General features: G+C 51.0%; 1 protein-coding gene across 1 annotated transcript in view; it reads left to right on the top strand.

The window, feature by feature from the left end:
* Positions 1–24,292, top strand: part of SDK1 (sidekick cell adhesion molecule 1) — a 771,944-nt gene that overhangs the window by 307,086 nt on the left and 440,566 nt on the right. The window contains exons 2-4 of the mRNA XM_066273473.1: positions 7,341–7,500; positions 19,280–19,386; positions 22,493–22,640. Of these exons, the coding sequence (XP_066129570.1) occupies positions 7,341–7,500; positions 19,280–19,386; positions 22,493–22,640 (415 nt within the window). The remainder of the gene's footprint in view (positions 1–7,340; positions 7,501–19,279; positions 19,387–22,492; positions 22,641–24,292) is intronic.

Below are 24,292 nucleotides of genomic sequence, written 5' to 3'. Positions count from 1 at the left end.
GACCAGCTCCTCGCTCCCTGGACCGTGGCTCCTCAGGGCAGGGACGAGCGGTGTCCCCGGTGCCCAGCAAGCAGGAGGCACTCGGGGAAAGCTTGATACCTTCGTCACTGAGGAGCAGGGGCCACCCTGGCCTCCTGGGCAGCCTCCTGTCCTGGGCAGAGCTCTGCACACAGTGAGGAGCCGGCGAGGGTCTGCTGACCGGTGGTCGGAGAGGCTGGGTGCAGAGCCTGTCGGGCGTCCACCGCTCTCCCAGTGTCTGTCCTCGCCAGCAGGGCCCCCGGGGAGCGGAGTGACATGGAGAACCCCCGGGCCTGCGTCTTCTCGCCACCGTGGCTTGAGCCGTGTTTATTACGTCTGAAGCCAGATACAAGTTTGCTCGGTTGTAACTCCCTTTTAGCCTGGAATTTCTGACACTTGCTGATTTCTATAAGGCAGAAGTGGAAACATAGAAAGTGACCTATAGAGAAGTTGGCTACGTTTTTTGTTATTAGGTTCACAGAATACGGTGCTGCATCCTGCTCTACTGGAAGGCGTCTGTCGCTGGAAGACGTTTATAAATATTTCTGACAAGCCAGGAGAACGCAGCCCGAGAACGAACTCTTGAGCGTAGAGCCGCCGCCCCTGCCGTCTGCCGTGCCAACGTCATGCCCCCTTCTCTCTCTCCTCCTCTCCCCTCCTCCTGCCGGCGTTAGCCACCGAAGGCTCCGCGTAGGCCGTTAGAATCAGCTCGTCCCGCTAGAGCGGACAGAGGACTTTGTCCTGAGACAGGACATCCTGCCGCATTGAAATGTCACCTTCCCATCTCTGCCTGTTTCACTGTAGAAACGTGTCTCATCGTGCGTTTAAGTTTTTATCTCAGGAACCCATTTGAAAGGTATGACTGTTTTCTTTAGAGAGATTAATATTACCGTTACGGAAACAGCACAGCACCCACGGTGAGATGCAAGCCCCGGCTCTTCAACAGGGTGGATATAATAACCTGCCAGCAGCCGAAATTTGAATTGGCTGTTTACCAGGAAAGGCTCCTCTGCCCATATTTTTCAGAAGAGTTGTTCACAAAATGATACATTATGCCCTGTGCTTTTTTGTTTCTCCCCGGGTTTTGAAAAATGAAACTTTCCCTTAGTGGGAAATGCATAAGCTTGGGGGCATGAACATGTTTGAATGTGATATAAAAGGAGTTTTGAAAGGAAGATTAGTGGTTTAAAACCGGAAGATTAGTCGCCCTGGGAAGTTCCACCGTCAGGAAGCGGAGTTCAGCCACCGAAGGTCCCGCTCCCGCTGATGGCCGGGTTCACGCAGCTCTTCCTGCGTCTCCCTGCGGGGCCCCCTGCGTGTGGACCGGCTGGACACCCGGCCGGACACCCGCCCCCTCCCCCGTCATCATGGTTCCCGAGGTCCAGAGTAGGCGGGGCTTGTCCACTGTGGAACCCTTGTTCGAGGTCCGGTGGAGTCCTCTGCGAAGCAGAAGTTGATGATTACTTCTCGAGTCACCATCGCTTTAAAACGGGGGGGAGGGGCCAGGAAGGCGGAAGGCGGGGAACAGGTGACGGCTGGCCCAGCCCCCAGCGCTTTCCTTGGCAGGGTGTGAAGAAGAGCTTCGTGGCGTCTAGTAGTCGGTTCCTGTTCCTTCTGCCGTGGATGGGTTTCCGGTGGTGGATCCTCCATTTCCCACCGTGAGCAGACAGAGCCCCACGGCCGCCCGCCCTCCCCGTGGCGGGAAGCCTGGACCCACGGGGACGCAGCTCTGCCTCCTGGCCCCTTGTCCCACGACCGTGTGTCCCCACGGGGCCGGCCGTTCCTGCCGTGATGTGTGGGCCGTGGCTCCTTTCTAGATGAGTACAGGTTATCTTCACGTGGGGCAGGAAAGTTAGATGCATTCACGTTATATCCAAAAAAAAAAAAAAAAACCTTAAAAAGTCCACTCAGGGAAGTGACCGGTGTGTCATAAAATTACGATGTTGTCTTGAGAGAACATGAAGTCCATCCCTCTCCTCTGGCAGGACCTCACATCCGTGTTATCCAGACAGACGAGCCTCTCTCTCCTTCATAATTGACGGGTGTTCTATTTAAAAGTATGTGAAAATGGAAATTTCACGGTTTTTTCTTCGTCATTCGTTCCAGGGTCAGATTATGTTCGCCGTGAGAATGCAGACGCACACGCCCTCCCTGCTCATGTTTCCTAAGGAAGGGGAGATCTTCTAGTTATTATTGGGGGACACGCGTGTGCGTGCACACACACACACACACACACACACACACACACACACTCTGCCCCCTGGCTTTTTCCCAGGGCAGAAGTTGACCATCTTATCTGAGAGGTAGCTCAATCATTTTTGTCTTGATGGACTTTTCAGACTTTTTTTTTTTTTCTGTTCCATTTAAGGCACATGAAGATCACACACTTTCCTCGGGGTCTGTGCCGACCTGACCACGAACACTTTGGTTTCTCTCTCTCTCTCCAAGGCTCCTGTGTTTTGTCACCTTTACGCCTCTTTTCATTTCATGACCTGCTGTGCATATTTCAGCAGTCAACAGTGAGCTGGGCTCACAGAGATGGCTGTGCTATTCTGCCCGTTGGCTAATCAACATGAAAATACTTGAGGGGAATCATTGTAACGTTAGACACTGAAAGTTCCGGAGCGTTGACACGTCTGGCTGCCCTTCTTCCTAATGTAGATGCTGGCACCTGAGCTAAACCAAAATTCTATGATCATGTCTACCACAAGATGTCATGCTGGCTGGGTATATATCAGACTGTTCTTTGTAAGAGTCTCTTTTCCTACAGGACCCCAGCCAGTATCCAGCATACTTTCTGCATAGGACAGGCGTGTTTAGAACACTATGAATTCAATGAAAAAAAAAAAAAAAGAATTACAGCAGTGTTTACATACAAAACCATCACATCATATCATATATGAAACTGATGATACTCTTGTCAATTGCAAAACCAAATTTAGCCCTGGCTGGTTGGTTCTGCGGTAGAGTATCAGCCTGGCATGTGGAAGTTCCGGGTTCGATTCCCGGCCAGGGCACACAGGAGAAGCGCCCATCTGCTTTTCCACCCTTCCCCCTCTCCTTCCTCTCTGTCTCTCTTCCCCTCCCGCAGCCAAGGCTCCATTGGAGCAAAGCTGTCCCGGGCACTGAGGATGGCTCCGTGGCCTCTGCCCCAGGCGCTAGAATGGCTCCAGTTGCAACAGAGCAACGCCCCAGATGGGCAGAGCATCGCCCCCTGGTGGGCGTGCCGGGTGGATCCCGGTCGGGCGCATGCGGGAGTCTGACTGTCTCCCCGCTTCTCACCTCAGAAAAAAAACAAAAAACCCCACCAAATTCAAATTCTTGAGTATCTCTCTTGAAACTTTTTTCTTTCAAAAAGATGAACTTCCAGTGACTCACTCTTGTAAGACACTGGAACCGGATGAGGTGACACGCCCTTTTCTGCTGTTAAATGTGGCGCCTGTGGCCGGACGTCGGGAAAGCTTGTGGCTCAGCCGTCCCAGGGAGCTCTCACCGCTGCAGCCAGCGCGGTTCTGCGTTGTCAGCCTGCTGGGGTCCCGCGCGTGGACGGCGCGGCTGAAGCACGTAGCAGACGGGGAAGCCGGGCATTCGGTGGGTACTCGGAACCCCAAAGCGCGCTGGAGCTGGAGCCCGGTGCACGTGCTGGGCCGCGGGAGCGCGGGGTGGGGGAGGGGCGCTCTTGGACCGGGACAGCGATCGAGCCCGGCCTTGGAGTCGCCGATGCACCTGCCGGACCTCACACCGCATGGGGTCCGTTCCGGCGTCAGACCCAGGCGGAGACCTCTGCTGGGACGGCGCCGTCTCCCTCGCCCTCGCCCCCGGTGCTGAGTGCAGAGTCAGGGGGTCTCGCGGACAGAGCGTGGTGCCTGTCGGAGATCTCAGTCTCCTCCCCGACACCTCCGTCGCCGTCACCCCGTGGTGGTGACGCAGTCCAGCACGGCGTCTCCCTTGCCGCCCGGACACTGGTTTAGAGCCGCCCCTGGTCGCCCACCGACACAATCGCTAGTCCCTTGCCCCCCCGACCCTCACCGCCTTGGAGAGCGTTGGCCTGGGGCACCACGGTGGCCTCCCGACCGGCCGGCTCTCACCTCTCTGGCCCCTCTGGACTCCTTCTCTACATTGTGGTCAGGACGAGCTGTTCACCACGGTCCCCCTCAGAGGCTGTCTGCTGCCCGGCTGGGACAGCAGCAGCGAGTGGCCACCACCGTGCTGAGACCAACAGCGCCGTGGACGAAGGCCTCTGAACAGGGTGATCGTGGGGTTTATTATTCACATGAGAACACTGGGTGGAGCGAGCCGCCCTGGACGTCACCTGGGGACGGGGTGGGCACCAGGATGAGTGCCCGCCTGTCCTGCAGGGCTGGCACGGGCTCCCCTGCTCTGTGCGCCCCTCCCACCTGCACAGCCCCCCCCCCCCCGCTCGGTTTCCAGGCTTCTTGTCTCCTCAAGGTCATGCCCCCCCCCTCCCGAGCCTGGCGCCTGGCAAGAGATGGGGGTTCGACTGGTCTGAACTTTGAGCTCTCGGCCGCTGCAGGGCCCTCACCGACCTGGTTAAATCTCCCTGTTAGAGGCGCTTACACTCCCAGGTGCAATCTTAACACTGGTTTATCCGAGTGAGTGCTAGTGAGAGAGGGGTAATACTGCGTTATCGATACACGGGCCGTGAGATTCAATGGCAGAACACACTCTGTAATTAAATTCTACACAGTCAGCACAAAAGGGCCCAGCTGTCTACGCCGCTGTTTGAAGTAAGAATAGTCTCAATTTTAACATTTGATATCCTATTTGATGCCTAATTTGTTTTTGTTTTTTTAAAAAAATACAATAGCCTGACCAGGCGGTGGCACAGTGGATAGAGCGTCGGACTGGGATGCAGAGGACCCGAGTTCGAGACCCCGAGGTCACCAGCTTGAGCGCAGGCTCATCTGGTTTGAGCAAAAGCTCACCAGCTGGGACCCAAGGTCGCTGGCTTGAGGAAGGGGTTACTCTGTCTGCTGAAGGCCCACAGTCAAGGCACATATGAGAAAGCAATCAATGAACAACTAAGGTGTCTCAACGAATGATGCTTCTCATCTCTCTCCGTTCCTGTCTGTCTGTCCCTATTTATCCTTCTCTCTGACTCTCTGTCTCTGTAAAAAAAAAAACAAAAAAAAAAACCCCCAATAATTTCATTTTAAAAAGTCTAGTCAAGCAGTTCCACCAATGTATCAACATTCTTCTTGAGAAGAAAGTCCCCTTACTGAGAGACTGGGGACAGTGACTTAGGTGGAGTTGGAGACTCTGGAACGGACTGTCTGGGTTTTCAGTGTGATGTTTCCGCTTCTGTCTGAGTGGGTGGCCCTGAGCAAGTTCCTCAGCTGCCCTGTGCCTCTCTCGAGCCATGTGTCATAGGAGTGTAATAACGGCATCGGTTTTATGGGGCTCGTGAGAATTAAATAAGGTAACACACGTGAAGCACTGGCAACAGTTTCCAGCACGTAGCAAATACCGAGTCCTAGCAACTGCTGCTGTTGTTGTTGTTATTATTATATTTATTCACTCAACAAATACTTACTCACTCTCTACTCTCTTCCTGGCATTGTCCTGGGTGCCGGGAATGCACAGGGTATATCAGGGGTCCCCAAACTACGGCCCACGGGCCACATGCGGCCCCCTGAGGCCATTTATCCGGCCCTGCTGCACTTCCAGAAGGGGCACCTCTTTCATTGGTGGTCAGTGAGAGGAGCATAGTTCCCATTGAAATACTGGTCAGTTTGTTGATTTAAATTTACTTGTTCTTTATTTTAAATATTGTATTTGTTCCCGTTTTGCTTTTTTACTTTAAAATAAGATATGTGCAGTGTGCTTAGGGATTTGTTCATAGTTTTTTTATAGTCTGGCCCTCCAACGGTCTGAGGGACAGTGAACTGGCCCCCTGTGTAAAAAGTTTGGGGACCCCTGGGGTATATAGTCTGGAAACACTTGGTTTCCAAACCTGCTAGGCGTTGACTGGAGCATCAGATGCCAGGGTTGGTCAGGGCCTATGGGTGGGGAGGAGCTTTGTGAACTGGACGCTGTGCAGAGCCCCGAGGGAGGGGCGTCCCGGTGGACGAGGGCTCAGCGTGGCCTGGGAGTTACAAAGCCGTGTGTGCTGGAGCGCTGATGGGCGGGCGCTGAGCGGGTCGGAGGCCTGGACGGTGGGCAGGGAGCAGATGAGGCAGGTGTGGTGTGGGGACGTCATTAGCAACCTGAGCAGTTATCTGAGCTGTTTATTTTACTGATAGGGAAACAGAACTACCCCCCCCCCCGCCTGCTGATCAGGGCCGTGCAGCTAAATTAGTAGTGGGGCAAGAATTAGAAGCTGAGTACCCTCTGTGGACATATTTTTTTTTAAAAAAATTATGGAAGCATGCATCCAAAAAGTATACCAGTCACATGTAGGATGGCTTTCTGTGAGTTTTCACAGAATAAGTACCCTCCCTCCCGCCCCCGCCCCGTCGTCACCTAGAGAAGTAGGTCTGACCCGGTCTCGGTATCCGTCACCCACCCCTCCACCCCCACCCCCAAAGGCAGTGCTCATCCTGACCTCTGACACCACACCGCATATCAGTGCTGTCGGGATTGGAACTTCCACGAACCACTGGATGGAAACGCGTGGCTTTAATTTCCTTCTGTCTGGCTTCTCACCCCCCCACCTGTCCCGTGAGCTTCATCGGGGCCGTGGGTTGCGTGTAGCAGTAGCTGACTCATTCCCGATGCTGGGTAGTGTCCCTTATACGGAGGATACACACAGGTCTCCGGTTGGCCGCCCGTGAAAGGTGGCCGGAAGGGGCCACGTGTGTGCGGGGACAGCTCATTGTGATGATGCATGCATTAATTTTGCTTGTCCTAGTTAACTTTCTAAAGGAGAAAGGGAAGGTGATGTCAGGGCATTTCTCTTTCAGAGCCCGGGGACAGACCCTTATTGTTACTCTGGGAACGGAATGCCTGGTGACACAGCCCAGGCTGGTAGGAGCAGAGATCGACTCCTATGCCCCTTTGATAAATAAGAACTCACTGTAAGTGGGAACAGCCGTGATGAACTTCTCAGATGCTTTCAAGGGGTGCTATCAGCTTCTGAGATATTATCTGGGGTATTGCAGGTTTCAAAGGGGGTCAGGGATTATTTGCTACTTTTCATTGGGCCAAATAGCCATCAATCATTGCTACTTCTAAAAATGAGGTCCCGTTTAAACAAGCGATTAAGTGGATGAATGCCATTTTCATGTGTACTTGACTCAGGGTTTTATTATTTTTTATTTTTATGTTTATTTTTCTTCCTCCTTTTTTAAAATATGTTTCAGACGACGTCGTGCCGTATTTCAAAACGGAGCCGGGCCCGCCGCAGACGCACCTGGAGGGGAACCGCCTGGTCCTCACCTGCCTGGCCGAGGGGAGCTGGCCGCTGGAGTTCAAGTGGCTGCGCAACGACACCGAGCTCACCGCCTACACCAGCGAGTACAAGTAATTAACAGCTTCCCAGTCAGACCCCCCCCTCTGCAGGGGGGCGGGCTGAGCACGTTCGCCCGGGTGGCCACCGTTGCAGAAGGGGAGGGGGGTGTGCAGATAACTGGGATTCACTTTCGGAGGCACCAGGATGAAAAGAATAGGTTTGAGCCAGGTGGTTCAATAGAAACGGGATTGACTATTCTCATATCGGTCGGATGTATACACCCCGAGGAAGCCTGTCACTGTCTCGGTGACATGGAGCCCATGAAGGAGATGACCCCGACCAGAACAGCAGCACGGGCGGGCAGCGGAGTGCGAATCGCCGCTTTGGGATGGCAAATCTGCCTCCTTGTGGGGGGGGGGCAGCCCTCCTCCCCCCCCACACACACCCCGGTCGTGCCCCCATCTGAGGAGCGCCCACGTTCAAACAGAAGCTTGAGATCGGCCGTGGGCAGGGCTGTGTGGCTGAGGGAACGCCACTGGCGAGCTTGCAGGGTTGGGGCAGGAGAGATGAAGCCACAGGAGGGTGGGCATGGGGAGGGCACCTGCATTCAGCAGCAACACCCATCTGCCGGCCCTGGCTGGTTGGCTCAGTGGTAGAGCGTCGGCCTGGCGTGCAGGAGTCCCGGGTTCGATTCCCGGCCAGGGCACACAGGAGAAGCGCCCATCTGCTTCTCCACCCCTCCCCCTCTCCTTCCTCTCTGTCTCTCTCTTCCCCTCCCACAGCCAAGGCTCCATTGGAGCAAAGTTGGCCTGGGCGCTGAGGATGGCTCTGTGGCCTCTGCCTCAGGTGCTAGAATGGCTTTGGTTGTAATGGAGCAATGGCCCAGATGGGCAGAGCATCACCCACTGGTGGGCCTGCCGGGTGGATCCTGGTTGGGCACATGCGGGAGTCTGTCTGACTGCCTCCCTGCTTCTCACTTCGGAAAAATACAAACAAACAAACAAACAAACAAACCAACCAGTTCCACGTCGCATGGACACGCACAGAACAGGTTTCTTATTTGACTTCCAGCATTGAACAAGGGCAAGAGGTCAGAGGAGAATGTGCTTCCCAGCTACTCCTGACCAGTCCGCGGGCCCAGCCAGCCAGGTCTGCCGCCCCACAAGGAGCAGGCAGTGGGCAGCGTGACCCTCCGGGCAAGGCACAGCCAGTCCGGGCCTCAGCACTCCCTGGTCCCCCCCTCAGAAAGCTCACACTTGCCCTGCTCAGTTCTGTCATCCCGCCCTATGTGGATATGAGAGTGTGTGGCCGCCCCTTCCGGGACCAGGCCTGTTCTGTCAGAGCGTCAGCCGTCGGGAGCGATGTACGTACTGCGGTGGCGAAAAGCTCGCTGACCTCGAGCAGACCTGGGTTTGAATCCCAGCTCCCCACCAGCGAGCAGGATGGATGCCCTCAGCAGGGTGCCCGTGAACCCCACTTTCAGAGTCTGCCGAGGGCTGGTCACACCTCGCCGTGGCGTTGGGAGCCGGAGCAGGCTCCGATGTACGTACATAGCCTATCAGGTGTCCCCAAACTACGGCTCGCGGGCGGCAATGCGGCCCCCCCTGAGGCCATTTATCCAGCCCCCACTGCACTTCTGGAAGGGGCACCTCTTTCATTGGTGGTCAGTGAGAGGACCACTGTATTTGGCAGCCCTCCAATGGTCTGAGGGACAGTGAACTGGCCCCCTGTGTAAAAAGTTTGGAGACCCCTGACTGGTCCTCGACAATGTCACGTGTTATTGTAATGTGACGTTACGGGCGTGCTTTGTTAGGAGGGGGGTGTAAGAAAGAGAAAGAACTGAACTTGGAACTGAGACCCCTACATGATTTATGGGCTTTGATAGCGGGTGACTTGAGTTCAGATATTTCTGTAAAACTTTCTGTCTGTGTGACTTGAGACAAGTTACCCACCCAGAGCGATCACACTGTTCTCACCTGTAAAATAGGTGTAACAGAGCCCATCTCAGAGGCGTCTCATAGAAAGTAAATGAGGATGTTTTCGCGCCCCAGGGAGAAAGGAACGACATTTTAAAGCAGTGGTCCCCAACCTTTTTTGGGCCACGGACCGGTTTAATGTCAGAAAATATTTTCACGGACCGGCCTTTAGGGTGGGACGGCTAAATGTATCACGTGACTGAGACAAGCATCAAGAGTGAGTCTTAGACGATGTAACAGAGGGAATCTGGTCATTTTTAAAAAATAAAACATCGTTCAGACTTAAATATAAATAAAACGGAAATAATGTAAGTTATTTATTCTTTCTCTGCGGACCGGTACTGGTTTGCGGCCTGGGGGTTGGGGACCACTGTTTTAAAAGAATCTAGATTGTTGCCTGACCAGGTGGTGGCGCAGTGGATAGAGGGTCGGACTGGGATGTGGAAGGACCCAGGTTCGAGACCCTGAGGTCGCCAGCTTGAGCGCAGGCTTATCTGGTTTGAGCAAAAAAGTTCACCAACTTGGACCCAAGGTTGCTGGCTTGAGCAAGGGGTCACTTGGTCTGCTGAAGGCCCATGATCAAGGCACATATGAGAAAGCAATCAATGAACAACTAAGGTGTCACAACGAAAAACTGATGATTGATGCTTCTCATCTCTCTCTGTTCCTGTCTGTCTGTCCCTGTCTATCCCTCTCTCTGACTCTCTCTCTCTGTCTCTGTAACAACAACAAAACAAAAAAAGAATCCAGATTGTTCATCCTGGTGAAAAGACGTAGGGGTTGGATGGTCTGTAATGTGGTCTTCGCTCTGGGCTCCACGGCTACCACGATGGTAGCAAAGGAATCGTGTCCTCAATCTTCAGCCTCCTCTTCCTTGTTTTCTGACACGGGGCCGCCTGGGAGCGCACTGTGCGCAGGCCAGTTCCCATCCTCGGGCTGTTTCTCCCGTCTGGGCACAGAAAGGCAAGCCTTTCCCGGAAGTCTCCCCGCCCCGCTCCACCTCGGGGCGCGCGCACGCACGCACACGCACGCGCACGCACAGTTCAAATCATTTGCCTTAAACAGAACCCTGGGCTCTTTGGACAAAACCCACAGAGGAGCCCGTCGCCTTTCACGCTAGACACGTTTCTTGTTAGGTACCAAATGTGACACTCGAGAGGGGGCATTTTGACCGTCTTGGAGTTTTCTTGGTTGAGATCTGCTTGTGCAGACGGGCAGCTGGAGCTCAGCCAGGCTTTGATTAACCACATTCCCTTTCCCGTCCCCCCCCCCCCACTGTCATCAAACCGTGGGCGGTGCCTCGGGGAACGTTCACCCCCCACCCCCACCCCGAGAGCTGAGCTGGTGGGACCGCCTGCTCTGTGGCTCTGCCTTGACACGGCTCTGCGTTGACCGGGATTAGCATGGGAGTGTCCAGGGCTCGTTTGAAATTTAACACAAGTTGGGAGACAGTCTTCTCTGCAGCGCACCCTGCCTGCATCTCCCCTGATCCGGTCACAGGCGTCAAGGAGGAGGGGCGGAAAGTCCTGCTTCCACCGTAGATCCCTGTTCTGTCTTGATGTAGAAGGAACACACACTCTAGGACAGGGGTCCCCAAACTACGGCCAGTGGGCCACATGTGGCCCCCTGAGGCCATTTATCCGGCCCCCGCCGCACTTCCGGAAGGGGCACCTGTTTCATTGGTGGTTAGTGAGAGGAGCATAGTTCCCATTGAAATACTGGTCAGTTTGTTGATTGAAATTTACTTGTTCTTTATTTTAAATATTGTATTTGTTTCGGTTTTGTTTTTTTACTTTAAAATTAAATATGTGCAGTGTGCATAGGGATTTGTTCATAGTTCTTTTTTATAGTCCGGCCCTCCAACAGTCTGAGGGACAGTGAACTGGCCCCCTGTGTAAAAAGTTTGGGGACCCCTGCTCTAGGAGGTTGGTGCTTTATGCTTTCTGAAATATTCCCACCGAGGACGCTTTAGTTAACTTTTGCTAAAAAAAAACAACACAACACGTTCTTCTTCGGTGGCCGGAAGCACCTCCATTTCACTCCCGCATGCGCCGGCTGCGGCTGTGCACCAGCCCCCCTGGGCTGGCTGGCTGGCTGGCTGCTTCCGCGCGTGTTTAGATTTCAGTGACCTGTACGCGAGCACATGGTCAGTACTTCCTCTTCTTTCTGTTGTGGTTTCTATCTAATTCTGCCCCTTCCAGTAGTGAATAACCTTTTCGTTTAATGAAAGAATTTGAAAAAAAATAAATAAATAATGAAGTATTTGAAAAAAATTAGTCACGTCTATCTCATCAAGAAACACATCTTTGCCTGACCAGGCAGTGGCGCAGTGGATAGAACCTTGGTGTCAGACACTGCGGACCCAGGCTCAAAACTCCCAAGGTCACCGGCTTGAGCGCGGGGTCGCCAGCTGGAGTGTGAGATCATAGAAATGACCCCATGGTCGCTGGCTTGAGCAAGGGGTCACTGGCTTGGCTGGCCCTCAAGGCACATAGGAGAAAGCAATCAATAGAAAACTAAGGTGCTGCAACTGTGAGTTGGTGTTTCTCATCTCCCTTCCTGTCTCTCTCTTTCTCTCTTTCCATTATATGCACATGCTAAAAAAAAAAAAAGAAACACATAATCTTCCTAAATTTTTAATATTTAATCATTATTTTTCAAATAATGTAATGAATTTATTGTGTTTTGATTAACAGTGAACATGTAACCCAGAAGAAATTTTTTTTTTTCAGCACTTTGAATCTTTTGGTCAAAGGAAATTATCTTTAAATTGCTATACATATGTGTTCTTTTTTTTTTTTTTTTTCTGAAGCTGGAAACGGGGAGAGACAGTCAGACAGACTACCGCATGCGCCCGACAGGGATCCACCCGGCACGCCCACCAGGGGCGACGCTCTGCCCACCAGGGGGCGATGCTCTGCCCCTCCTGGGGGTCGCTCTGTTGCGACCAGAGCCATTCTAGTGCCTGGGGCAGAGGCCAAGGAGCCATCCCCAGCGCCCGGGCCATCTTTGCTCCAATGGAGCCTTGGCTGCGGGAGGGGAAGAGAGAGACAGAGAGGAAGGAGGGAGGGAGTGGAGAAGCAAATGGGCGCTTCTCCTATGTGCCCTGGCGGGGAATCGAACCCGGGTCCCCCGCACGCCAGGCCGACGCTCTACCGCTGAGCCAACCGGCCAGGGCCATATGTGTTCTTATTTCAGAGAAATATGATGGGGAATCAGTGTGTATCTTTCAGGCGTAAAAATATTCAATAGTTACATTTGAATACATTTCTGTGGAGCAGACAGATTTTTAATGCTCAAGTTCAAAGAGTAAAAAGAAACAATATGAAAGTATTGGTCATACAGGGTTCATCTCTTTGAAAAATGGATAATGTGGACATCAAAGCCACTATATTATTTAGACTCCACTGGCTACCTTTAAAAACAGTGGTGTAACGGTTTTAGTCTAAATGCCAAAACATAGACGACAATGCCATTATTTTATACGTTGCGACTGATTAAACTTACGGTGAACAGCGTTGGTGTGCACTTAACGCTGGAGGGGCTGGCACCCTTTCTGCCTCGCTCTCCGCACCGGCGGACGTACCTGTTAATTCCACGCTCACTGCAGACGAGTCCCCCCCTAGAAGACAGAGCGTTGCTGTGCGGAGGCCGGATCGAGGGGCGACTCATTATAAACGGACCATTAAAATAAGTAGATGCTTTGCTACTCTTTTCCCTAGGAATCTCGATAAGAAGAAATCGTTTTTTTTTTTCCGGAGCAGAATGTTTTGGGGCTGACATGATAAATTATATTCTGCTCACTGAGGACTTCAGACACGGAGATGGGTTATCAAGGAGCCATTGTGTTTGTCATCATTTTTTTCGAGATATAAAACCTAAGAAAAAAAATCTCATGCTTTTTTTTTTCTTTCTTTCTTTCAAATTACTCTTTCATCTCCTCACTTCCAGCGAGCACCTTCAGCTGTCAGGCATTCACCCACCTCCCTGGGACAGTTCCAGGACTCGGATGGAAAATCCAGGCACCTGGTGGAAACGCTAGCTGTTTCCTGCCTGAGAACTGAATCCCGACTCCCCCCACCCCTCCCCCCGATTCTGGTGTTGGTTATGAAAATGCTTAACCCTAGAAAAGGGAAAATAATATAAATTCACCTTGTGTAGCTTTGACCAAAAAAAAAAAAAAAAAAAGCGTTTTCTTTTCGGCTTGTGTTACGGGTAAACTGCACAGGGAGTGCTGGCGGGTTGCAGACGCTACAGAATTCGTCTTCCTGCCTTGTTCCCGCATTCACGCACAGGTGACCCTCGTTTCATAATCAAACCCAGTTTGCATAAAGGTGTCAGAGGCAGATACCTGTTTGTTTGTTTCTCCAGAAGACATTTCTTCTAAATTATTCTCTTATTTCGGGATGAAATAGTATTATTTTGCAGTTAATATTCCAAGCCTACATCTGCAAGCCAAGAATTTCTAATGCCGAGCGCAGTCTCCTCACGGCGGTTGTCGGAGGAGGAATAACTGGAGACTCTAAACTGCTGGAAATCGTACAGTTTCCTCACGTGCGTGGCCTGTCTCTGGGCTTGTTTCAATCTCTGTGACTGTAGAACAGTAGACATTTGATGGATATTTATTCTTCTTCTTTTTTTTTTTTATTCCGGTAAAAAAAAAATAGGAGTTGTTAAGGGAAAAGTTACCTTTTCTCAAGTCTTGTAAAAAAAAAAAAAAGACAGAAGCATCCACAAGGTCAACAGAAAGGATTTAGTGTGTGGGAGTCGCCTTTAGAAGAAATGAACAGCACCTGCGTGAGGAGCAGGAGTCCACATCCCTGATGGAAAAGAGGAAACTTTGTAAAAAATGTCAATTCCTTTGAAATTATTATAGAAGTTTTGCCTGATTTCACTAAAAATCCCAATGGGATTTTTTTTTTTTTTTTTTTTTGAGGATAACCTGATTCCTGAGACGGTCCCAAGGCTCATGTAGAAAATATAAACAGATAAGAACACCAACACATTTTCAAAACAATAGGTGAATGATAGGGACCTTCCCTTCCAAAAGCATATTAGAATGCCACAGTCATTTAATAATATGCTAGTGGTAGGCCCTGGCCGGTTGGCTCAGCGGTAGAGCGTCGGCCTGGCGTGCGGGGGACCCGAGTTCGATTCCCGGCCAGGGCACATAGGAGAAGCACCCATTTGCTTCTCCACCCCCCCCCTTCCTCTCCGTCTCTCTCTTCCCCTCCCGCAGCCAAGGCTCCATTGGAGCAAAAGATGGCCCGGGCGCTGGGGATGGCTCCTTGGCCTCTGCCCCAGGCGCTAGAGTGACTCTGGTCATGGCAGAGTGACGCCCCGGAGGGGCAGAGCATCACCCCCTGGTGGGCAGAGCGTCGCCCCTGGTGGGCGTGCCGGGTGGATCCCGGTCGGGCGCATGCAGGAATCTGTCTGACTGTCTCTCCCCGTTTCCAGCTTCAGAAATATACAAATAATAATAATAATAATATGCTAGTGGTGTGCAAGTAAATATCCCAGAAGGCGTTTAGACTAGAGACCGTTATATACATAGAAGTTCATATAATCAACTGGGCATCAGAACCAACGGGAAAGAAATCAGTTCATTGGAAACAGTATGGAAAATGGATCCTCATTTTATACCAAACACCAAAATAAATTTCAGGTATATTTAATAGTTAAAAAAAACCCCACTAAACCATAAGAAAAACAAAGGTTCATGATTTCTCAATATATATCAAGACACAGTTAAAGAGTCATTGGAAAAATCCACCAGAAACAGATCACGCACAACCCTATCCGATTTTACAATGTATGCTCAAATAATCATTACGAACGAAAAGGCACATAAAATAAACCAGAAAAATATTTGCGACGAATCAGGCAGGTTTATTATATTTGAAATGACCGGGGGGGGGGGGGCTCTCTGAAAACAGTGCTGGAGACCCGTGTGGTCATCTGTTGGGGAAGGTGTTCTCTCACGCAACGGGGAAGGAGGAGGACCCAACAGAACCCCGTCCAGAACCAGCACAAGCTCATTATCAAAGTTGGTGGTCGTTACCGATAGCTCTGGGTAAATTCCACTGGGAGGGAACTTAGGGAGTCTTTTACAAAGTGCATCTCAGAAGCGTCCACCTGAAGGCTAAGGGAAAAAAAACGCTCATCTCTGCGCCCCCTTCCTGAACCGATGAGTCACGTCCCTAATTTCTGGCCACTCCAGCGTGAGTGCCCCTTGATGAGTGTCCTGAGAACCCTCGGGACAGGAAGCAAGATGCATGAGGCGCGGGTCGACGGACAGGCGCTGCCCACTGCACCCGTCTGAAGCCCGTCAAGGCTGCGGGCAACTGGTGGCCACAGCCGTGACTCAGATGAAAGGTGGAGCCGGGAGGGGGGGTGTTTGAAACGGACCATCAGAGGGTCCAACTGAGTCTGTTCTTTGAACCTCGGTGTCACCTGTACCTACGATTGTGTGCCGTCTGTCAAAGTCCTCTCCAGGAGGACCGTCAGCTGTAGTTTTCTACCAGGGCACCCTGCAACAGGGTGAGTGGAGCATGCTGTTTTTCTTCTTATCTGACGACAGGTCCTGCTGCTGGGTGACACGAGAACAGTGGAGTCACGGCCCTGACTGGGCAGTGGACACGGACACCTGGCCCCGGGCTCCACGGTGCCCACCACCGCCGCTGCCCGCACATTCTCCCTTCTGCCCTTTCCTGTGCGTGGCCAGCACCAGATCTCAAGTCCACGTGTGTGTGGCCGGGGGTGTCTCAGGTCTGCCTCCACCAAGACTCGGAGTGGAGCATTCTCCAAAGAGCACCTCCAAGTGGGGCAGGTGCTAGGAGACCGAAAAGGTCAACTGTCCACTCCAGGAAGGGCTAGTCAAAGCAATTGTGCCTGAGATGAAATCGACCTTAATTTCCTACCTAGAGAAATTCTGGAGCTACTCTTTTTTTAAATTTTGAGAGAGATACAAAGACAGACACACACATATATATATATATAGAGAGAGAGAGAAGGGGAGAGGGGAGGGATGAGAAGCATCAACTCCTGCTTCACTTTAGTTCATTGATTGCTTCTCAGACATGCCTTGACCAGGGGCTCAAGCCAAGCCGGTGACCCCTTGCTTAAGCCGGTGATCTTGGGCTTCGAGCCAGTGACCTTCGGACTCAAGCCAGTGGCCTTGGGGTCATGTCCATAATTTCATCCTCAAGCTGGTGACCTCTGGGTTTCGAACCGGGGACCTCCGCGTCCTGCGTCATTTTATCCACTGGTCCCCCGCCTGTCAGGCGGTGGCTGTTCTCATGGCCCATTCTGAGTGGCAGTTCGGAACCGAGGTGTTCTACTTAGCAGAAATGGACATTTTTAAACCCTTGGTTTTGTTGCGATTTTGTTGGGTTTTTCTTTCATTTGCTCTTCTGGTCGTGATCTACCCTGGAACATGTCCTGTCACCCTCGTAGGACTTGCTGTGACACAGTGGGGGGCAAACATTCTCTGCATGTTTACTGGAAACAGGGGCAGCGTTTTCTGTATTTTAGCGCCATATGGCACTGAGATTTTGTCATAGTTTCTTAGAAAGAGCCAGGAAACTTCCTCTGCTTAAAAAAATATGTGTGTTTATAACAATGGGCATGTAATGAATATTCCCATCTGTTAGGTGAACATAATTTGTGAGGCGTTCCTGTAATACGTGTAGCACTTCACCACTTTTCTGTATATTTTTTCCCCCTTGTGAGCCATTCAAATAAAGATACGATCTAAAACAGCATATGCCTAATATTCAATTGTGTGTCTGTTTCTCGCTGTTGTTTGAAAGCAGTGATGTTTTTGTGCATTATTATATAGAATCGCTATAGAAATTCGTAGGAATTTACAATCTATTTAAGATTCTACAAAAAAAGGGAAAAATAGAATGAATAGCAATTATATAAATATGGTTATGCTGCAATGCTAACATTGTTCTTACAGTTTTTCAAGTATGAGCTCCAATAACTGTGTTCTTTGCCAAAAACTTTTGTTGACTTTGTTTTCATCTAAACTCAGAACTCCTCCTCGTCTTTATAATGACGGCCTGAAAGAAAAATTGCTCATCCTTCCAGCTTTATTTGTAATTTAAATAAATGGCACTGACTCCTTGTGTTCAGTTTGAAATTACTCTGATTATACCCACTAATTAATTTCTTTTTTTCAGTTGAGACGAATCATTCCTCAGAAAAGAATCAGATTTTGAAGATTAAAACTCAGCCATATTTTTCTCATAAAAGACTTTATTAATCTTGCCATAGGATCTCAAGATGGTTATCAGAGGGAAAATAACATACTTTAATTAATATTTGCTTAAGATGGAATTAGCTGTATTGTCCAAATGTTTATTCACTTAAAAATTATACCTATCCGTTCCTCTGACAGGTTGACTAATTTGACATCCTGGAGGGAAAAGAGGAGCAATTAGTTGAATTTAAGTGATTTCAAGGTATGCGTAGGAAGTGAGCAGATAAAACATACACTCTATATCAGTGGTTCTCAACCTTCCTAATGCCGTGACCCCGCAATACAGTTCCTCATGTTGCGGTGACCTCAAACCAAAAAAATAATTTTGGTGGCTACTTCGTAACTGTAATTTTGCTACAGTTACGATTCAGAATGTAAATATCTGATATGCATTATGTATTTTCCGATGGCTTTAGGCGACCCACAGGTTGAGAACCGCTGCTCTATATAGTACCATCCTACCCGACGTAAGTTACTCTGATTATATACTTCGTAAGAGGAAGTATTTTTAAAGTGAGGATAACTGTTTTTTTGTCAAGGATATAGAGAGCAACGCTGTGTTTCCTCTGTTTTGGAAAACGCTTCCCTTTCCCTGGGCTCTATCTAGCTCTCCTCTGTCTTATGACAGACACCTTCGCCTGTGTGAGAAGTATCCCAGCCTGAAACCTTAAACCTTCTTCTCGATGTGTTTGTGAACATGGCCTAGTAAACCAATTAATGTGCTCTCTTATCTAGCGTGAAAGGTTTGGCCTTGGGGCTATAAAACTCACTCTTAAGTGGTTCTGGGTTATATCTCCTCCTGGCTGGCGGATTTCAAAACGTCCGATGTTATAAAAGGAACAGTAAACCTGCAGGAGGGCTTTTATGGAAACTATCTTCCATCTACTTTCTTCCCCCACCACCACCCCCACCTCTCCCCCCCCTTATAAAATTTTTACTGAAGTTTTTCGAAGGGCATTGATTTGAAGGATGATTACTTACAGTCACGGGAATGGAAAATACAAATGAAATGACCTTTCAGTCATCCGTCAAGGCTTTAAAATGAATGTCGGGTCACATGTGGAGAAGCCAGGCAGGAAGGCGTGGGAGCCGTGTTGGTAAATGTCTACCGCTGCGGTGGCGAACCCGAGGGGGCCACGCTGCCAGGATGTCACTCCCCGCTCTCTGGGCCTCGGTGACATCTGTTACCCTATCCTGAAAGCAGCGTTTAAACTCTCTTAGGAAGAGTAAATAACACGGCATGTGATGCTAGAACAGTCGCCAGTTCTAGAAATAACTTTTAGGGGTTCTGAGAGAGAGAATGATGAAGATTTTATAGTGAGAGGGGCCTCGTGTAAGAGTAGGGGTTTCCCGCTGTCTGCCTTTCCCATTCCGTCCACCGGGCGTGAGTGAGGGCAGCCGCGGTGGCCACGGCAGCGTGGGGGCCCCAAGGATGGACAAGACAAATGTGTGGAGTCCATCCCGTGTAATAATATTCATAGCCAGCTGAGGAGACGGAGATCGAGCCAGCGGTCCCACAGATAAGCTGCCGGTGCCGCAGATAGGCCTGTCGGTCAGGAAAGGCTCGCCCGTGAGGCCACCGCTAACGCTTCCGTCCCGTGTTCGCAGGTACACCATCCCGTCCCTGCGGAGGCCGGACGCGGGGTTCTACCGCTGCGTGGCGCGGAACAGGATGGGCGCCCTCCTGCAGAGAAGATCGGAAGTGCACGTGGCATGTATGTGTCCTCGGCGTGACCTCCGCACGTGTGTGTTAAGTAACGGGGCGGAGCTCTAGCCAGAATCACGGGCGGCCTCTCAGGGGCCCCCGGGTGGGGGTGGGGGGTCTCTCTCGGACTCCGTCTGGAGCAGGGTAGTGGCCAGAATGGCTTGAGAGAGAAGTGGATTGCCGGCCGGCCTAGCTGGTCCGATGATGACGATGACGATGATGGGGCACAGTGGGGTGAAGGGCCCCTTTTTCAGCTGACCCAATCGAGGGCCGGACAAGCCTGGTGGAGGGTGACATCAACCACCACCACCACCACCACAAAAGAACAAGATGCCTCTCCTTTGTGAATCAGCTGCTCTTAGCTTCATTGTCTTCAGATTCAAATGTTGTTAAAAGAAAAAAAAAAAATTAAACCCAATTCCATAAAATTTCAGCAATTTATAATCAGTGTTTTTCCAATGCCGGTTCGCTTAGAAATCCCTCCGCGTCCCCACGGCCAGTCCACGGAGGGCGCGTCCCACGTGGTGTTGCCCCTGCGGAGGCTTCTCGGGGTCCCCGCGGAGCAGACCCGTTCTGCAGAATGCCGCTTTTATTTATTTTTTTAAGATTTTATTTATTCATTATAGAGAGGGGGGAGAGAGAGAGAGAGATAAAGAGAGAGAGAGAGAGAAAGAGAGAGGAGCTGGAAGCATCAACTCCCATATGTGCCTTGACCAGGCAAGCCCAGGGTTTCGAACCGGTGACCTCAGCGTTTCCAGGTTGACGCTTTATCCACTGCGCCACCACAGGTCAGGCCGGGATGCCGCTTTTAAAAGAAAGGGAAGGAGCTGTCCGGACGCAGGGAGCATGGACTCCACAGAGTGGCCTCACAGAGGGACAGGAGAGGGACGCGGGCTGGCGCAAGACGTTTGACGCATGTCTGTCCAGAGGCCGTGCCGCTGCGGACCGTCTGAAGTAGCCCGTCCCCTTGAGCATCTTGTGCACTTTCTACCAACATGTCTCTTCATTCTGAAGAGAGCAGAAAGTGTTATGAAGTCTTAGATGACACACTCAGACCTCGGAACAGGCGTTGGGGAAGCTTGGAGGGCTCCTCTGCGGGACGTGGCTCCCCAGGGGTGACAGCGTGGCGGCCTTCGCTATTCTGACCGCAGCCGAGGCCTGCGGTGTTCAGTGTGACGGCACAAAGTAAAATAACGTCTGGCTGTCTCGCTTTTCCGTACTTACTAGCGACCGGGAAGCAGAGGCTCCTGCGTGTGGAGTCATGTCTTTAATTACTAGGAAGGCCTGCCTTTCTGCTTTGAATGGAGGAGGTGGGGTCACTAGGCCAAACCTGTCTGCAGAATAATTTAGCACTTTTTTTTTTTAACTGAGAAATTGGAAACGTAAATAAAACCAAACCCCAAACATAAATTAACAGCTCGGAATTTATTATAATATAGTAAATTCCATGTTATAGAATTACACGTTGGGCTTTTTCTTGCTTAATTGTTTATCTCCTTGTTTCTATCCATTATCTCTTACATTTTTTTTTCTTCGCTCTCTTTTCCTCCTGATCTTCAATAACAGGTTTTTACTTTAAAATAACCTGCACATGTTTTCCTAATCTGTTTCATTAGTTTGATCTGTTTTTGCTGGAATATTAAGGGCTGCTTGTAAAATAGAGAATTAGTTTCGTTTGAATCGAATGTCATCGATAATAGAGATAGCCTATGGACTGTTCCAAATTCCTGTTGGTTTGGATAAATATAGTACCCATGTCGTATTTATCCAGATCCCCATCGATGTGTGTGTACCTAATCACAATGCAAAAATTTCTCTAAAATTTCCAGTGTCCCTAGTTTAAACATCGACCGCTCGTACCCACCCTCTACAGCAGGGGTCCCCAAACTATGGCCCGCGGGCCGCATGCGGCCCCCTGAGGCCATTTATCCGGCCCCCACCGCACTTCCGGAAGGGGCACCTCTTTCATTGGTGGTCAGTGAGAGGAGCATAGTTCTCATTGAAATACTGGTCAGTTTGTTGATTTAAATTTACTTGTTCTTTATTTAAAATATTGTATTTGTTCCTGTTTTGTTTTTTTTACTTTAAAATAAGATATGTGTAGTGTGCTTAGGGATTTGTTCATAGTTTTCTTTATAGTCTGGCCCTCCAACGGTCTGAGGGACAGTGAACTGGCCCCCTGTGTAAAAAGTTTGGGGACCCCTGCTCTACAGGGTTAGGGTTTCCCGTGACCTCAGTTTTAAATTGGCAGCGAGTAGCAGGAAGGCTGGAATGAACCCACCTGCCCCAGATTGAGCCGAACGGGGTTGGGAGAACGCTCTAAAATAAATCAGGGGTTAAACTTCTTTCTCCCCAGAGATCTACAAGGGAGACATTGCCCACCCCCCTCCCCCCAGAAACGAGGAGAAGGAGACACCGCGCAGGGCACCGGCGGGCGCCTGGGAGATGCGGGCGGCGGGGGACGTCTGAGAGCTTCCCTAGTGGGTGTCTGAGGCCGTGTCCTGCGGCCCCTGGGAGCTCTGCCATGGCTCGTTTCAGTATTCAAGTCTTAGAGGCACCTCGCCCCAGGCCCAGCCTCTTGTCTCTTCGCGGCATCATGGCAACGCCACGCCCGTGCCTCTGCTGGAAAATACAGCTGTTTCCAGATGGGGCTCCCTCCTCCTCAAAAAAAAAAAAAAAAAAGGCCCTGGCCGGTTGGCTCAGTGGTAGAGCGTCGGCCTGGCGTGCAAAGGTCCCGGGTTCGATTTCCGGCCAGGGCACACAGGAGAGGCGCCCATCTGCTTCTCCACCCCTCCCCCTCTCCTTCCTCTCTGTCTCTCTCTTCCCCTCCTGCAGCCGAGGCTCCATTGGAGCAAAGATGGCCTGGGCACTGGGGATGGCTCCTTGGCCTCTGCCCCAGGCGCTAGAGTGGCTCTGGTCTCGGCAGAGCGACGCCCCGGAGAGGCAGAGTATCGCCCCCTGGTGGGCAGAGCGTCGCCCCTGGTGGGCGTGCCGAGTGGATCCCGGTCGGGCGCATGCGGGAGTCTGTCTGACTGTCTATCCCCGTTTCCAGCTTCAGAAAAATACAAAAAAAAAAAAGTTTTCGAGAACATACCAGGTCCTCTTTCTCTCTGCAGATATGGGCAATTTCATGGACACAGGCTCGCAGAGAGCGGTTCCTCCCGGACAGGCCGCAGTTCTGAGCCTACCGCCCCTCAGCAGCTACCCGAGACCGCAGGTGACCTGGTTCCGGGACGGACACAAGATCATTCCCAGCCGCAGAATGTGAGTCGTCCGCACTTGCACCAGTTGAACGTGCAGGCCGGGGCCCTGGTGGGCGCGGTCCACACACTCGGTGGTATACTGGGTGGCTCATCTCTGAAAAGAGTAACCCCTGGTCGTAGCCCCACCCCGGCCGTGGCTGAGCAGGGGCGGGAAAGCCGGCTCGGATGCGCGTGTGAGGAAGGACCAGAGGCCAGGTGCCCTCCCTGAGTGTGCACCACACGCCCTTCTGCGCTCCTAGGGCAGGGGTCGGGGACCCATGGCTCACGAGCCAGATGTGGCGATGGCTGCATCTGGCTCGCAGACAAATCCTTCATAAAAAAAAAATAATAATAATGTTAAAAATATAAAACATTCTCATGTATTACAATCCATTCATTTCCTACCGCTCATGTTCATGGTTGTGGGTGGCTGGAGCCCATCACAGCTGTCCTCCGGGACAACACCAAATTTTTATTGGATAATGTGTAAGGTACACAGGTCCTTGTATGGCTCTCATGGAATTACATTTTAAAATATGTGGCGTTCATGGCTCTCTCAGCCAAAAAGGTTCCGACCCCTGCCTTAGGTCCTGCCTGTCCCTTTCCGAAGGCGCTGGTGGTGACGGTGACAGCGCGGCCAGCAGCCCTGAGCGGTGTGTGCAGCTCCCAGTACGAACGTTAGGGATGCCTGCGTTTCTTCATGGGGCTGCGGGGGTTTTTCCCCTCTCCTCACTGAGCCGTGTTTGCTCCACTTTCCCTGACGATAAGGCCATCATGACCGCTTGCTTCTCGTGATCCCTTCATCCTGCCGTGACAGTTTTATTTCCCTCCGTCTAATTAGCGGCTTGCCCATCTATTGCAGAATAAGAGCTGCTTTGCGATCAGGTAAGCGTTATTCAAAGTTGTCCCTGCCTGTGTCCCACATTAGATTTATTTGCCTAACGGCAGGCAGATTTTCTTCACTTGGAGGTTTACATGGTGAAGAAGAACACAGGGCGTGTATTTCCTTAACGGGGCGTTCTGCAGCGTCATGTAAAGACGGTGATACCAAACGTAAAGGTTTCGGAGATGAACCCCGGAAAGAATTGTGAAATGCTATATACGCTTGAGCTGCAAGTCAGAGATCAATATTTATGCCGCTGGACGGTTGCCTGAGATGGGAAGTCGTGAGGGGAGAGACGGCGCTTTGTTTAGTTTTCAGGAAGGATGGATGCGTGGGAGAGACAAAACTGCGGAGCGGGGCTCAGAGGGTGCCGCACAGGTGACTGCGGGCCGGGCGTCGGCTGGCTCCTCCCAACCCGAGCAGCGGGGTGCCCCTGCCGTAAGCTCCGCCTCTCCGCTCCACACCTGGGCATCTGTACCGGAGCGAACCTTGGCAGTTCTGGAAGTTTCTCTAGCACAGTGATTTTCAACCTTTTTTGAGCCGCAGCACATTTTTTTACATTTACAAAGTCCTGGGGCACACCACCTACCAAAATGACACAAAATTACACTCAAACACAGTACCTATTATACATAGAGCTAATAATATGTTTCTAAATGTATTTATACTCACACCTGACCATGTCTCATGGCACACTGGTTGAAAAACACTGCTCTAGCAGATGTTTCTATTTTGGTGATTGGAAACCGGAAAAAGTCATATTTTAAATTCTAGAGAAAAGATCTACCTTA

Source organism: Saccopteryx bilineata, chromosome 4 (genome assembly GCF_036850765.1).
Source record: "Saccopteryx bilineata isolate mSacBil1 chromosome 4, mSacBil1_pri_phased_curated, whole genome shotgun sequence".
In the NCBI taxonomy this organism is placed as follows: Eukaryota; Metazoa; Chordata; class Mammalia; order Chiroptera; family Emballonuridae; genus Saccopteryx; species Saccopteryx bilineata.
This window is presented reverse-complemented; position numbering and strand designations above follow the sequence as displayed.